Source organism: Macaca mulatta, chromosome 14 (assembly GCF_049350105.2).
Source record: "Macaca mulatta isolate MMU2019108-1 chromosome 14, T2T-MMU8v2.0, whole genome shotgun sequence".
Lineage (NCBI taxonomy): Eukaryota > Metazoa > Chordata > Mammalia > Primates > Cercopithecidae > Macaca > Macaca mulatta.
This window is the reverse complement of record NC_133419.1, coordinates 89,934,088-89,949,181: the sequence shown is the minus strand read 5'-3', so window position 1 is coordinate 89,949,181 and position 15,094 is coordinate 89,934,088. Positions and strand designations below refer to the sequence as shown.

The 15,094-nt window shown below is 37.6% G+C and overlaps 1 protein-coding gene across 6 annotated transcripts in view; it reads left to right on the top strand.

The window, feature by feature from the left end:
• Positions 1–15,094, top strand: part of NOX4 (NADPH oxidase 4) — a 170,725-nt gene that overhangs the window by 40,910 nt on the left and 114,721 nt on the right. For 5 of the 6 annotated variants that reach the window (XM_001105331.5, XM_001105410.5, XM_002799737.4 and 2 more), the window contains 2 exons: positions 6,680–6,790; positions 8,416–8,500. In XM_001105331.5, coding sequence (XP_001105331.1) covers positions 6,680–6,790; positions 8,416–8,500 — 196 coding nt within the window. The remainder of the gene's footprint in view (positions 1–6,679; positions 6,791–8,415; positions 8,501–15,094) is intronic. The other variant, XM_015115392.3, reaches the window with a different exon arrangement.

The window sequence follows — 15,094 nt, the reverse complement described above, 5'->3', positions numbered from 1 at the left end:
TTAAGAATACTGAATATAGGCCCCCAATTTTGACTGTCTTGTATGGTTTCTGTTCAAAGGTCCACTTTAGCCTGAAAGTATTCCCTTTGTTGTTTGATTTGCCCCTTCTCTCTAGCTGCCTTTAACAGTTTTTCTTTCATTTTGATCTTGGAGAATCTGATGACTGTGTTTTGGGGATGGTCATCTTGTATAGGATCTCACAGGAGTTCTCTGCATTTTCTGAATTTAGTGATAGCCTGTCTAGCAGAGTTGGGGAAATTTTCATGAATTATATCCTCAGACATGTTTTCCAATTTGCTTACTCTGAGGGATGCCAGTTAGTAGATTTGGCCCTTTTACTTAATCCTATATTTCCTGGAGGTTTCATTCATTCTTTTTTCTTTATTTTTGTCTGAGTTAATTTGGTGAACTGACCTTCAAACTCTAACATTCTTTCCACAGCTTTGTGTATTCTGCTGTTAATACTTGTGATTGGATTATGAAATTCTAGTAGTGAGTTTTTTAGCTCTATCAGATCAGTTTGGTTCTTACTTAAAATGGTCATTTCATCTTTCAGTTCCTGCATCATTTTACTGTATTTCTTAGTTTCCTTTGATTTGGTTTCAATTTTCTCCTGAATCTCTATGATGTTTGTTTCTATCTATATTCCGAATTATATTTCTGTCATGTTAGCCATTTCAGCCTAGTTAAGAACTATCGCTTGGGACCTAATGTGGTCATTTGGAAGTAAGAAGACACTCTAGATTTTTGAGTTGCCAGATTCCTTCTCATCTATGTGGACTGATGTTCCTTTCGTCTTTGAAGTTACTGTTCTTTGGATGGAGTTTTTTACAATTTTATTTTCTTTGATGCCTTTGGAAGTTGTTGTGGTTTAAGGTAGGTTCAGTAGACTGACTTTATTTCTGGAAAGTTTTAGGGGGCCAAGGATCAGCTCAGCACTCCTGGACTGCATGGTTAACTCTGGGCAGCTGTACTAGGCCCCCAGCTTCGGTCTCTGGCCCTTTGAGGTTAGGAATCTGATTCACTGGGGGGCTCAGGTGTCCCAGTCTACTGGCCACAACTCTACAAAGCTGGTGCTGGCAGGGTTCACTCCTATAGGTTTGGGTGGTGCACTGGTGGGAGTGAGCCTGAAGTGGTCCTGTGTATGCTCATGCCTATGGCAGTGGCAGTGTGGCTGGTGCAGGGCGGTGGCAGAGGCAGAGTTGCCAGCGTCCATGTATGCATTTGTGCTGTTGGTGGTAGTGTAACAGGGCACTCCTGCGTCAGCAAAGGGTTAGATAGTGAGCTCTGGATCATCTGTAGTGGCAGAGTGGGATGCATTCACACACATGTACTGGCTGGGTAAGGGAGGTGAGGTCTGCCCACATGGGGAGAGGGAGACTGTAGTGGGGCAAGGCTGCAGGTTGGCTAGTGTGCATTGTCAGGGGCTGGTCTACTGGAATTCTTCAACAAACAGGCACAGTCTTCCAGTGAAGGAGCTATGATGATAATCCCTGGGAAGCAACTTGGTTGGGCATCGTAGGCTGTGCTTCAAGCAGGAACATACAGCCAGGCTGTACCCAGGAGAGGCCAGCAGACAGGGGATGTGCAGTTTGAACTGGTCCCATCCCATTTGCAACACCACCGTGCTCTCCTTAGGTCCGACAGTCTCTCAAAGGCTGACATCACTTAGAAGGACATGGAGAGTCTTGGGGGATGGGCACCCTGGCCATGCTCCACTGCAACTGTTCCTGTGCCAAACCCTCTAGGCTCTGCATAGGCTGGAATCCTGTTTCTTCCACCTCTCTACCAACTCTCTCTGTCAGCTCAAGTGTCTGTAGGAGTCATAGGCTCTCTTGCTGCTGGGACTTTTGGAGGTTCCTGGTGAGGACAGACCACTCCTCACCTATTTAACTCACTCCTTCCCCCGGAGTTGCTGGGGTCCAGGAACGAGCCCCAGTGCTCAACAGCCCCCTACAGGGCTCCCAGCTTCCTCCCCAAGTTCAGCCCACTGTCTGTGTCCTCACTTCACCCACTCTCAATGCTTTCCTGCTGAAGATCTGCTCAGAGTTTGCTAGTCTTCTCCATATCCCTGTCTCTCAGTGTGAGATGTTCCTCCTGGCTGTATCTAGTCAGACATCTTGGGTCTCGTCCTACTTTCTTTCAGACTAAGCCTTTAGTCTTTTCAAAATCTGTTAATAAAAATATTTGTGAATTTATATTTGTCAAAATATATGTATTCTAAATTATTATTTATTTCTATTCATCCGTTCATTTATTCACACAAGACTTCTTTTTGAAGCTTGCTTAGATTTACCTTCTTACACAATTTTAATTTTTAATTATTATAGTAATCGCATATATGTATAAAGTACACATGATATTTTGATACAAACATGCAATGTGTAGTAAGAGTAGTTGGGATATCTATCACCTCAACCATTTATCATTTCTTTATTTTGGGAAAATTGTAATTCCACTCTTTTAGTTATTTTGGAATATACAGTAAATTATTGTTAACTGTAGTTGCCCTATTGTACTATCAGACAATAGATATTATTCCTTTTAATGGGTACTGAGTTCATGTACCCATTAACCATTGCCTCTTCATCTCCCCACTTCCCACTACTCTTCTCAGCCTATTCTCTGTCTCCATGAGTTCAATTTCTTTTTTTTTTCAGCTCCCATACGTGTATTCACTCAGGATTTATTGATTGTCCAATTTGATGGATAGAGTTGCCTACAGATTCTGGGAGTAAGAATAATGTAACTAGGAATTTTCTTGAGGTGCCTGCTTTTTGATATATATATATATATGTGTGTGTGTGTGTGTGTGTGTGTGTATGTGTGTGTGTGTATATGTATGTGTGTGTGTGTGTGTGTGTGTATATATATATGACTTCATCTTCTTGATAACAGTGGGGAATTTTCAGTGACCACTTCAAAATATTTTCCATGATACTGCAAGCTGAGCAATTTAAAGTTATTGGTGGACATACAAGCTTTGTGAATAAAATAGCCACAAAGATTGTAAATATTTGAACTAACTTGAGAGTTGTAACCAAATAAAATGCTTATCAGAGCATGGTATCTGTGTTTAAAGATTCAGCTCAATTCAACAAACATTTACTGAATACTACCATTTTGTTAGGGCTGAGGATATATAGCTGTAAAAAAAATATAATGATGCTGCCTTTGAAAAACTTACTACCTGGGTGCAGGAAAAGAGTAGAAAGGAGGAGTAAGCCAGATTCTAGAGTTGAGAGGCAGTAATAAGGAGAAATGAGGTACCTTTGGGGTTTCTGCTTCTCCATGGAATGTCCTTGTGATAATATATAAGAATTAAGGTAATGCGTAGAAAGTCAGAGAAGTTTGAGGTCTTATAAGACACAAACACATAAATTCATATTATCAACTAAAGAGGAAATGGTGCTGGCTAGGACTATGGGGTAACTCGTGACTAAGTAATAAACAATGTAGTCATGCTTGATAGAAGATGAAACCCAAGACCTCTGTTTAACTAACATACTTTACTGGCAACTAAGGAAAAGGAGCCATTGGAGTAGGCTTTTCTCATGTCTCTCAATTTAGTATTTATCCTTCCATATCCTTCAGTACATTTTTTGCCTTAGTTTTAACCCTGAGATGAAAAGAGTCATAGAGTCCAGCATACAGAATTCCTTTTCAACTAGTTTGACTTTGGACAAGTTATACAGCTTCTAAGATCCTTATACAAGTCATCTGTAAAAAAAAATGAGTATAATAGTTCTTACTTCAGAAGGTTTTTGAAAATATTTTCAATGATTCATTAAAAACACTTAGCCTAGCAACTGTTCTGTACTGGATGATAAAGAGATGGTAGACCTGTTTGTTGTACCTTACTATGTCAGCTTTCTATAGATGAGATCTTTATTGTTCTTGCTTTGTTTTTTATTTATGCCTAGACTATTTACTTTTGTATTTTTAATATAAAAATGGTATTTTTAAAGCTACATTTGGCCAGTAAGTTTGGAAATATGCAATTACATTTACTTGCTATAATTTAACGGTTGCCATTGTTTCATAACTTGTAAAGAGTACAGTTGGCTAAATAGCCTTAGGTAGTGGTGTTCAACCCAGGTGGCATATTAGAATCATCTGGAAAGCTTTCAAAAATGTCCATGTTCAGGCACTACACAAAGTCATTGAATCAGGATTTCTTGTTGTGGACCTAATTATTATTATTTTGTAACAGCTCTTCATCTCTGACGTGGCAATAATAACATCTACTCAGCTTGTCAGGGTAGATCTGATGATTACATTAAAATATATTCAAAAGCAGTTGATAAACAGATAATTGAAATAAAAATGTAGGGTAATATTAAAACATTTTAGAAATACTTACCCTGGTTTTGAGGGGTTTAACATTTACTTACAGAAAAAGGTTAAAACATAAAAAATTCAAGGTAACATGTCACACACTAAATGGAAGTAACAGAATAATTATGCTGGGAATCCCATCCTAATAATACTGTGTAGGCAATCCTTAATGTATATGAGGCTGTGACCTTGTCTAGTACTTCTCAAATATTTATACCTCAGTTTCCTTTAATGATCAAAGAACAAGAACAATAACCTTATTGGAGCTGGAGAGGGTTACTAGGAGGGAAGTCTTATCTAGGATGGTTGTCTAAAACCACTTACCTCAAATGTTTGTTCATTCATCAAGTCATTCAACAAAATGTTTATTACCTAATATGTGACTTCTGGACATTTTCTTTTTAAAGGCAATTTAGCAACACGATAAAGTAGGGGTTAATAGTATAAATGCTGGAGTCAGATTATCTGGGTTTGAATTTTGGCTCCACAACTTTCTGATTGTCTTATGTTGGGTAAATTCTTAACTTCATTATGACTCAATATTCCTTTTCTTTTAAGAAGAAAGATAATATTGTTAATTACTTCCTAGGGTTGCAGAAAGAGGTTTAATGTATTAATAAGCATAAATTGATCCAAACTATGTGTGGCTAATAATAAGAAATAGGTGTGCTTTTGCTAACATTTCTGCATTTTTATTCCAGTATATTCTTCATTTGTTGTAGTATGAACGTAATGCTTTCAGTGTGAACATATGAAGATAATGCTTTAAGTTAGCTATCACCAAATGAAAATGGTGCTTAAAATAATGGATATATCCTCCTCCCAAGACATAGTCAAATATATGAATCTCAGTTTTTTCAAGGCACCATCTTATTTAAGATTGGTCATTTTTAGCAACATGGATTATCTAGAGGATGTTATGCTAAGTGAAATAAGCCACGCAGAGAAAGACAAATACTGTATGATCTCACTTACATTTTGAATCTAAAAGAGTTGAAATCATAGAAGTAGAGAGTAGAATGGTGGTTACCAGAGGGTGGGGATGGGAGTGGACAGAGTGTACAAAGTTTCAGTTAGAAGAAATAGGCCTGGTCATCGATTGCACAACATGGTGACTATAGTTAATAATAGTGTATTGTGTTTTTCAAAATAGCTAAGAGTACATTTTAATTTTAATTTTTTTTTTTATTTTTTGAGACACGGTTTCGCCCCGTCACCCAGGCTGGACTCCAGTGGCATTAACATGACTCACTGCAACCTCAAGCTCCTGGGCTCAAGGAATCCTCCTGCCCCAGTCTCCAGAGTAACTGGGTCTATGGGTGCATTACACCATGCCCGACTAAGAGTGGATTTTAAACATGCTCACCACATGGCATGCATCTGTCGTCCTAACTACTCATAAGACTGAGGCAAGAGGATAACTTGAACCTAGGAGGAAAGGGCTACAGTGAGCCCATATGGCACCACTGCGCTCAGCCTGGAAGAAAAAGTGAGACCCTGCCTCAAAAAAGTAAAATAAAATAAATAAATAAATAAATTTATGACAAAGAAATGATAAGTGTTTTGGGGGATGTATATGTAAAATAGCTTGATTTGATCATTTCATGATATATACATGTATTAAAACATCATATTGTACCCATACATATATAATTATTATTTGTCAATTAAAAACAAAATAAAAATTTTTAAAAAGATTAGAAAGAAGATTAGAGACATAATCAGGGAAGTACAGAAAGCAATGAGTGCATGTATACCAGTGGGTTCTTGCCTAGTTTCTGGCCAGGAAAGAACTCTAGAAGAGTCGTGCTTACTATGTGACCAGAAAGATGAATAGAGTTAGTGATAAGCAGAGCTTGGAGAAAAGCTGTGGTGTGTAAATGGGTGGGTTGTGTGGAGACTGAGAGTGTTCCAGAGAGAGAGAACACACATGAAAAACTTGCTTGAAAACTGACGTTATCAGTGAACAAAGGGCCCAACACCACATGCATGTGGAGGTGTAGTATATACAGAAACTCTTAAGACTCTTAACAGCCAGAACAGTGGGTTAGGGGCAGAACAAGAAATGGAGTTTCTGTGGGAACAGTGTTTACAGGTGATTGTAACATTATCGTTAATGCGAGGAGTACTAAGTCTTAAGGCAGTGCAGAACAGAAAGAAAACAGTTGTTCATAGGGGGTTTTAGTGAGAGGAAAAGGGAAGACTATTCAAGGCTCTTGAAGGAGTTGGTATTTGGCATGATTCTTAAAAGAGCAATAGGGTAAGACCTGTAGCTTGTAGAGCCAGGTCAAGGCTTTACTATTGTACTTAACTGTGTGCTGACCTTGCCTTATTTGTTCAGCTAGGATTGTGTCTAAGCAGAGCCTCCGCATCTGTTCTTAACCTCAACTGCAGCCTTATCCTTTTACCCATGTGCCGAATACTCTTGGCTTTCCTCCGAGGATCACAGAAGGTAAGAAAAAACAGTCCTAGTTACAAATTCCAGCATAAAAATCAAATGTAACAGTCGCATATTAGTTTGTTTAGTTTTCACAGTCTGACTTTTGGCTGGAGTGATTTCTTCTAAGATGATGGTAAAAGCCATGTCACCTGTCAAGTTGATCTGTGAATTATTCTGCAACACCAGATAAGGGCAGATGATAATAGTAATATTATTAACAGGTATTTCCAGCACTATGCTTAGTATTTCACATACACGCTGGCAAATACTTACAGGGATTCGGGAATCAGGTATTGTTAGTTTCATTTCACACACAAGAAACCTCAGGCATAGAGGCTTTGAGTAACTTCGAGACTAGTGAATGGCAGAGCTAGGGTCAATCCTAATTTGAGTTCTTTCCATTATGTCATGTCTCACTGAGATTCTGTATTTTCACTTAGCTAAATCTAGGTGAGCAAACTAGAGTCCTTTGGATTCTGAGCAATACACGAAATGATTGTTGGTGTTGGCAACAACTTATCTCTGCTTAACACACATAGTCATTCTGAAGTGTGTAATAGGCTTGAGAAACATGTCTTGATTAAATAGTGATGTCATTTGTTATATGTAGTGTTGTAAAATGAAGTATGTAAGAAAACAGGAAAACAGTTATTCTGCTAAAACTCAACAAAAATTCTTTTTTGTCTTTGTTTGTTTTTGTGTATATGTGTGACTGTGTGTGTATGCATCTTGATTCTTCTTCTGTAAGATTCACTAAGCAAGGCACCACTGGATAGATAATGATATTTTAAAAGGAGTTGTTAACTTGAGACCACTTTGATGTTCTATGAATTTAATATATGCAGATTTACTCTAGGAAAACTTCTCAACCCTTTCTACGTAATTATATTTAGAAATTCTTTCCTTTTAATGCAGTAATATGTGAAAATAACTCTCTCTAGGTTGCCTACCATTTAAACTGCTAAGTTTTGATCCCTGTGGTTGGCTATTGGCTTGGCTTGGAGAAAGAGAAGATAAGTGGCAGGGAATGACAAGTTCCCTCCTAAGTCCCTCAGTATTAAATAATTCTTAAAGATTTGCCCCGAGTGTGAAACAGTGATTCAAAGGTGCTTGACATTTTAATTTGTTATAAGATCAAGCAGGCATTTCAAACTATAGATGAGATTGCTTCATTTTGAAATAATCTTATTTTTTGACTACAAAAGTAAATCATATAGATTTCCAAACTTAAACATTCCAGAAATATGCAAAATGATCAGAGAAAGTTTACCCTCATTTTATTCTGCCAGAACAACCACTAATGAGAATTTGTGGAAAGTGCCTGCAGATACACTAACATATAATACCATTAATGTTGATCAATATAAGATCACTGTGTAGTTTATGTTTTGTAACTTTTTTTTACCTAACAATGTGTCTTAAACTTCTTTCCATATGAATTATATAGCCTTCTCACATTTATTTTTAATGGTTTAGGTTTTCCATTAACTGGATAGATCCTAATTTATCCCACCAATTTTTGATTAATAGGCTTCTGACATATTTTAAAAATTTTGACACAATGAACAATGCTATCCTGAAGAATTTTTATCACATTTGTTGCATTATTTTTACCATAATAAATGATTTTTGTTTAGGTTCCAAGCAGGAGAACCAGGAGATTGTTGGATAAAAGCAGAACATTCCATATTACCTGTGGTGTTACTATCTGTATTTTCTCAGGTGAGAAAGCCAAAGTTATTAAATAATTTGTTAGAATTACACATTTAAAATGTAAACATTCCAGACATATGCAGAATTATCAGAGAAAGTTTTCCCTAATCTTATTCTTCCGGAACAACCAGTGATGACAATTTGGGGTAACTGCCTGCAGATATATTAACATATAATGCCATTAATGTTGAACAATGTAAGATCGTAGCGTGGTTTGTGTTTTAAACCACAAGTCAAATTATACATGGAAAATGTGTGATTTTATTGTTCTGTACATTATCTACTGTCAGCAACTTAATATTTTCTTATTAAATAGCTTAGCAGTTCTTTCCATGTTTTTAAAAAGGGCTGTCTATGGGGAACTACAGAAAATGGATGTGTGTTATGATTTTTACATTATGATATCAAAAAGCTGGCCCCCAAACTGAAAATGACTATTTCCTGAAAGTAAGTAATTTCACTTAGAAATACTGGAAGAAACAGACTAAACGTTTTCAGGTCTGAAAGTGATGATATGATATGAGTTTAAATGCATGAACCCTCTATTTTATTTATTTATTTTTTTTGAAACAGGGTCTGACACTGTTGCCCAGGCTGGAGTGCAGTGGTACAATCTTGGCTCACTGCAACCTCCACTTCCCAGGCTCAAGCCATCCTCCCAACTCAGCCTCCCGAGTAGCTGGGACTACAGGCGTGTGCCACTACGTCTGGCTAATTTTTGTATTTTTTGTAGAGGCGGGCTTTCACCATGTTGCCCAGGCTGGTCTCGAACTTCTGAGCTCAAGCAATTTGCCTGCCTCAGCCTCCCAAAGCACTGTGATTATAGGCAGGAGCCACCGTGCCTGGCCAAATGAATGAAAATTAGAATGTGAAATACTCATTAGTAGATTAGGATTCCATCCCAAATTATATGTGATTGATGTTTTTTGGTATTAATATTTGGTAGAAAAACAAATGTCAAAATTTGCGAAGCTTTATCCTGCTCTTTTCTAAATTAAAAAATAAAGCAATGATCTTTGTATTATTATAAATCCTTTTAAAATACATTTTGATCCTGAGCTTTTAGATGATACTTTTCAAATTTTTGGAACAGAAAGTAAGAAACATAGTGATGAAGTACATGGACTCTGAGGAGTCCATGCATAGGTTCTATCCCCAGCTGCCCTTCTATTTTAATGTGTGACGTTACCTCTCTGATCCTCAACTTATTATTATTATTATTATTATTATTATTATTATTATACTTTATGTTCTAGGGTACATGTGCACAATGTGCAGGTTTGTTACATATGTATACGTGTGCCATGTTGGTGTGCTGCACCCATTAACTCGTCATTTACATTAGGTATATCTCCTAATGCTATCCCTCCCCTCTCCCCCCACTCCACAACAGGTCCCGGTGTGTGATGTTCCCCTTCCTGTGTCCAAGCGATCTCATTGTTCAATTCCCACCTATGAGTGAGAACATGCAGTGTTTGGTTTTCTGTTCTTGCGATAGTTTGCTGAGAATGATGGTTTCCAGCTACATCCATGTCCTTGCAAAAGACACAAACTCATCCTTTTTTATGGCTGTATAGTATTCCATGGTATATATGTGCCACATTTTCTTAATCCAGTCTGTCATTGATGGACATTTGGGTTGGTTCCAAGTCTTTGCTATTGTGAATAGTGCTACAATAATCATACATGTGCATGTGTCTTTATAGCAGCATGATTTATAATCCTTTGGGTATATCCCCAGTAATGGGATGGCTGGGTCATATGGTATTTCTGGTTCTAAATCCTTGAGGAATTGCCACACTGTCTTCCACAATGGTTGAACTAGTTTACAGTCCCACTAACAGTGTAAAAGTGTTCCTATTTCTCCACATCCTCTCCAGCACCTGTTGTTCCCTGACTTTTTAATGATTGTCATTCTAACTGGTGTGAGATGATATCTCATTGTGGTTTTGATTTGCATTTCTCTGATGGCGAGTGATGATGAACATTTTTTCATGTGTCTGTTGGCTACATAAATGTCTTCTTTTGAGAAGTGTCTGTTCATATCCTTTGCCCACTTTTTGATGGGGTTGTTTGTTTTTTTCTTGTAAGTTTGATTGAGTTCTTTGTAGGTTCTGGATATTAGCCTTTTGTCAGATGAGTAGATTGCAAAATTTTTCTCCCATTCTGTAGGTTGCCTGTTCACTGTGATGGTAGTTTCTTTTGCTGTGCAGAAGTTCTTTAGTTTAAATAGATCCCATTTGTCAATTTTGGCTTTTGTTGCCATTGTTTTTGGTGTTTTAGACATGAAGTCCTTGCCCATGTCTACGTCCTGAACAGTATTGCCTAGGTTTTCTTCTAGGGTTTTTTTTTTTTTTTTTTTTTTTTTGAGACGGAGTCTCGCTCTGCCACCCAGGCTGGAGTGCAGTGACTGGATCTCAGCTCACTGCAAGCTTCGCCTCCCGGGTTCACGCCATTCTCCTGCCTCAGCCTCCCGAGTAGCTGGGACTACAGGCGCCCGCCACCTTGCCTGGCTAGTTTTTCGTATTTTTCAGTAGAGACGGGGTTTCACCGTGTTAGCCAGGATGGTCTCGATCTCCTGACCTCGCGATCCGCCCGTCTCGGCCTCCCAAAGTGCTGGGATTACAGGCTTGAGCCACCGCGCACGGCTCTTCTAGGGTTTTTATGGTTTTAGGTCTAACATTTAAGTCTTTAATCCATCTTGAATTAATTTTTGTATAAGGAGTAAGGAAGGGATCCAGTTTCAACTTTCTACATATGGCTAGGCAGTTTTCCCACCACTATTTATTAAATAGGGAATCCTTTCCCCATTTCTTGTTTTTGTCAGGTTTGTCAAAGATCAGATGGTTGTAGATGTGTGGTATTATTTCTGAGGTCTCTGTTCTGTTCCATTGGTCTATATCTCTGTTTTGGTACCAGTACCATGCTGTTTTGGTTACTGTAGCCTTGTAGTATAGTTTGAAGTCAGGTAGCATGATGCCTCCAGCTTTGTTCTTTTGACTTAGGATTGTCTTGGCAATGTGGGCTCTTTTTTGGTTTCACATGGACTTTAAAGTAGTTTTTTTCCAATTCTGTGAAGAAAGTCATTGGTAGCTTAATGGGGATGGCATTGAATCTATAAATTACCTTGGGCAGTATGGCCATTTTTCCAACATCGATTCCTCCTACCCATAAGCATGGAATCTTATTCCACTTGTTTTTGAATTCTTTTATTTCATTGAGCAGTGGTTTGTAGTTCTCCTTGAAGAGGTCCTTCACATCCCTTGTAAGTTGGATTCCTAGATATTTTATTCTCTTTGAAGCGATTGTGAATGGGAGTTCGTTCATGATTTGGCTCTCTGTCTGTTATTGGTGTATAAGAATGTGTGTGATTTCTGCACATTGATTTTGTATCCTGAGACTTTGCTGAAGTTGCTTATCAGCTTGAGGAGATTTTGGGCTGAGACAATGGGGTTTTCTAAATATACAATCATGTCATCTGCAAACAGGGACAATTTGACTTCTTCCTTTCCTAACTGAATACCCTTTATTTCTTTCTCTTGCCTGATTGCCCTGGCCAGAACTTCCAACACTACGTTGAATGGAATGGTGAGAGAGGGCATCCATCTTGTGCCAGTTTTTAAGGGGACTGCTTCCAGTTTTTGCCCATTCAGTATGATATTGGCTGTGGGTTTGTCATAAATAGCTCTTATTATTTTGAGATACGTTCCATCAATACCGAATTTATTGAGAGTTTTCAGCAAGAAGGGCTGTTGAATTTTGTCAAAGGCCTTTTTTGCATCTGTTGAGATAATCATGTGGTTTTTGTCTTTGGTTCTGTTTATATGCTGGATTACATTTATTGATTTGAGTATGTTGAACCAGCCTTGCATCCCAGGGATGAAATCCACTTGATCATGGTGGATAAGCTTTTTGATGTACTACTGGAATTGGTTAGACAGTATTTTATTGAGGATTTTTGCATTGATGTTCATCAGGGATATTGGCCTAAATTCTCTTTTTTGTTGTGTCTCTGCCTGATATAGTATCAGGATGATGTTGGCCTCATTAAATGAGTTAGGGAGGATTCCCTCTTTTTCTGTTGATTGGAATAGTTTCAGAAGGAATGGTACGTGCTCCTCCTTGTACCTCTGGTAGAGTTCAGCTGTGAATCCGTCCGGTCCTGGACTTTTTTTGATTGGTAGGCTATTAATTATTGACTTAATTTCAGAACCTCTTATTGATCTATTTAGGAATTCAACTTCTTCCTGGTTTAGTCTTGGGAGAGTGTATTTGTCCAGGAATTCATCTATTTCTTCTAGATTTTCTAGTTTGTTTGCATAGAGGTGTTTATATTATTCTCTGACGGTAGTTTTTATTTCTGTGGGATCGGTGGTGATATCCCCTTTATCATTTTTATTGCATCTATTTGAATCTTCTTTTCTTCTTTATTAGTCTTTCTAGCAGTCTATCAATTTTGTTGATCTTTAAAAAAAACCAGCTCCTGCATTCACTGATTTTTTTGAAGGGTTTTTTGTGTCTCCATCTCCTTCAGTTCTGCTATGATCTTAGTTATTTCGTGCCTTCTGCTAGCTTTTGAATGTGTTTGCTCTTGCCTCTCTAGTTCTTTTAATTGTAATGTTAGGGTGTCAATTTTAGATCTTTCCTACTTTCTCTTGTATCCATTTAGTGCTACAAATTTCTCTCCACAAACTACTTTAAATGTGTCCCAGAGATTCTGGTATGTTGTGTCTTTGTTCTCATTGGTTTCAAAGAACATCTTTATTTCTGCCTTCATTTCGTTATGTACCCAGTAGTCACTCAGGAGCAGGTTATTCAGTTTCCATGTAGTTGAGCGGTTTTGACTGAATTTCTTAGTCCTGAGTTCTAGTTTGATTGCACTGTGGTCTGAGAGACAGTTTGTTATAATTTCTGTTCTTTTACATTTGCTAAGGAGTGCTTTACTTCCAACTATGTGGTAAGTTTTGGAATAAGTGTGATGTGGTGCTGAGAAGAATGTATATTCTGTTGATTTGGGGTAGAGAGTTCTGTAGATGTCTATTAGGTCCGCTTGGTGCAGAGTTGAGTTCAATTCCTGTTAAGTTTCTGTCTCGTTGATCTGTCTCATGTTGACAGTGGGATATTAAAGTCTCCCACTATTATTGTGTGGGAGTCTAAGTCTCTTTGTAAGTCTCTAAGGACTTGCTTTATGAATCTTGGTGCTCCTGTATTGGGTGCATATATATTTAGGATAGTTAGCTCTTCTTGTTGAATTGATCCCTTTACCACTATGTAATGGCCTTCTTTGTCTCTTTTGATCTTTGTTGGTTTAAAGTCTGTTTTATCAGAGACTAGGATTGCAACCCCTGCCGTTTTGATTGACAGCAGGACTTACCTCTCAGATTTAAGACTAAAATGAGAAAATGAATAGAAATTCTTAGGATAGAATTAGTAATTGTAATATATAATTGCAAGGGTTAATTATTTCAGAGGCATAGCACCTGGTATTTTCACCTGACCATTATTTGATGACATAGCTGTTTTGATAGTAGGGCCATTTTGACTCAGGAATGTTTTGATACAGCTATTGCCAAGCAATTATTATACTTTTAGCTTTGTAAAAAATTGCCAAGCATTGTTGAAACAGGTAATTTCATTGTTTTATCTCTGAATTTCTTCCAATTGATAGTTCCACTTTTGCAGGTGATAGATGGAGAGAGGTTGAGGGATAGGATTAGTACTTTAGTGAGGGTGAGATAAGGACCAAGGGTGTAGTAAGGGTCAGAGATAGATTAGGGAGAGGGAGAGTGAAAGGTCAGAAATGGAGGAGGATCAGGAAACCAGTGTATTCATGACTCAATTTGTTCTAAACTGTAATCATGTCCAAGTATTCTGGTTCTACTGGAGAGCAACCAAGCGACTGAGATAGCATGAGCTTGTATTACAGAGGATTTGCATTCTGTCAGTCACTAGTGGTCTGACTTTCGCTATATTACCCTTCTTTACTTCAGATTTCTTATCTGTAAAATAGGGATGACTCTACCTACCACATTGTTTCGTTTTGAGAATCAAATGAGAAAATCTATGCAAAGTGCTTGGGCTAGCTGCTTCCTTGTGCCTAAAATTAGAAGCCCCAAATTCTTTTCACCTAAGAGGTCCTTTAAAAAAGTGAATATATCCCTTAATGATGTATTTTCTATAGCTGTTACCTATGAGTTTTTTTTTTTCAGAGAAATTAAGAAAGGATAGTAATTCTTCTATAGATGACTTTGCATTTTGTAGCCATAGAGTATGTAGTTAATATATAAACTTTTAATTTAATATCAAAGGATTATTTTACTATACATTTGGGTATTGATGAAGCTATATGACAGGGAGAGTTTTGTTTAAATAATATTTTATACCTGTGCCATTGTTGTGTCACACCTAGACATCCTTTGTTTTACTTCTTTGGAAACTTGTCCTTGCTTGTTACTTAAGTCATTTTAGCTTCCTGTCCATTTGTTTTTCTCTTAAAATTTTTTTAAAGACTATTTTTCTGTAGGGCTGATTTATGTTCATAGCAAAATTGAGAGGAATATATAGAGAGTTTTCATATATCATTTGTCTTCATGCATGTATAGC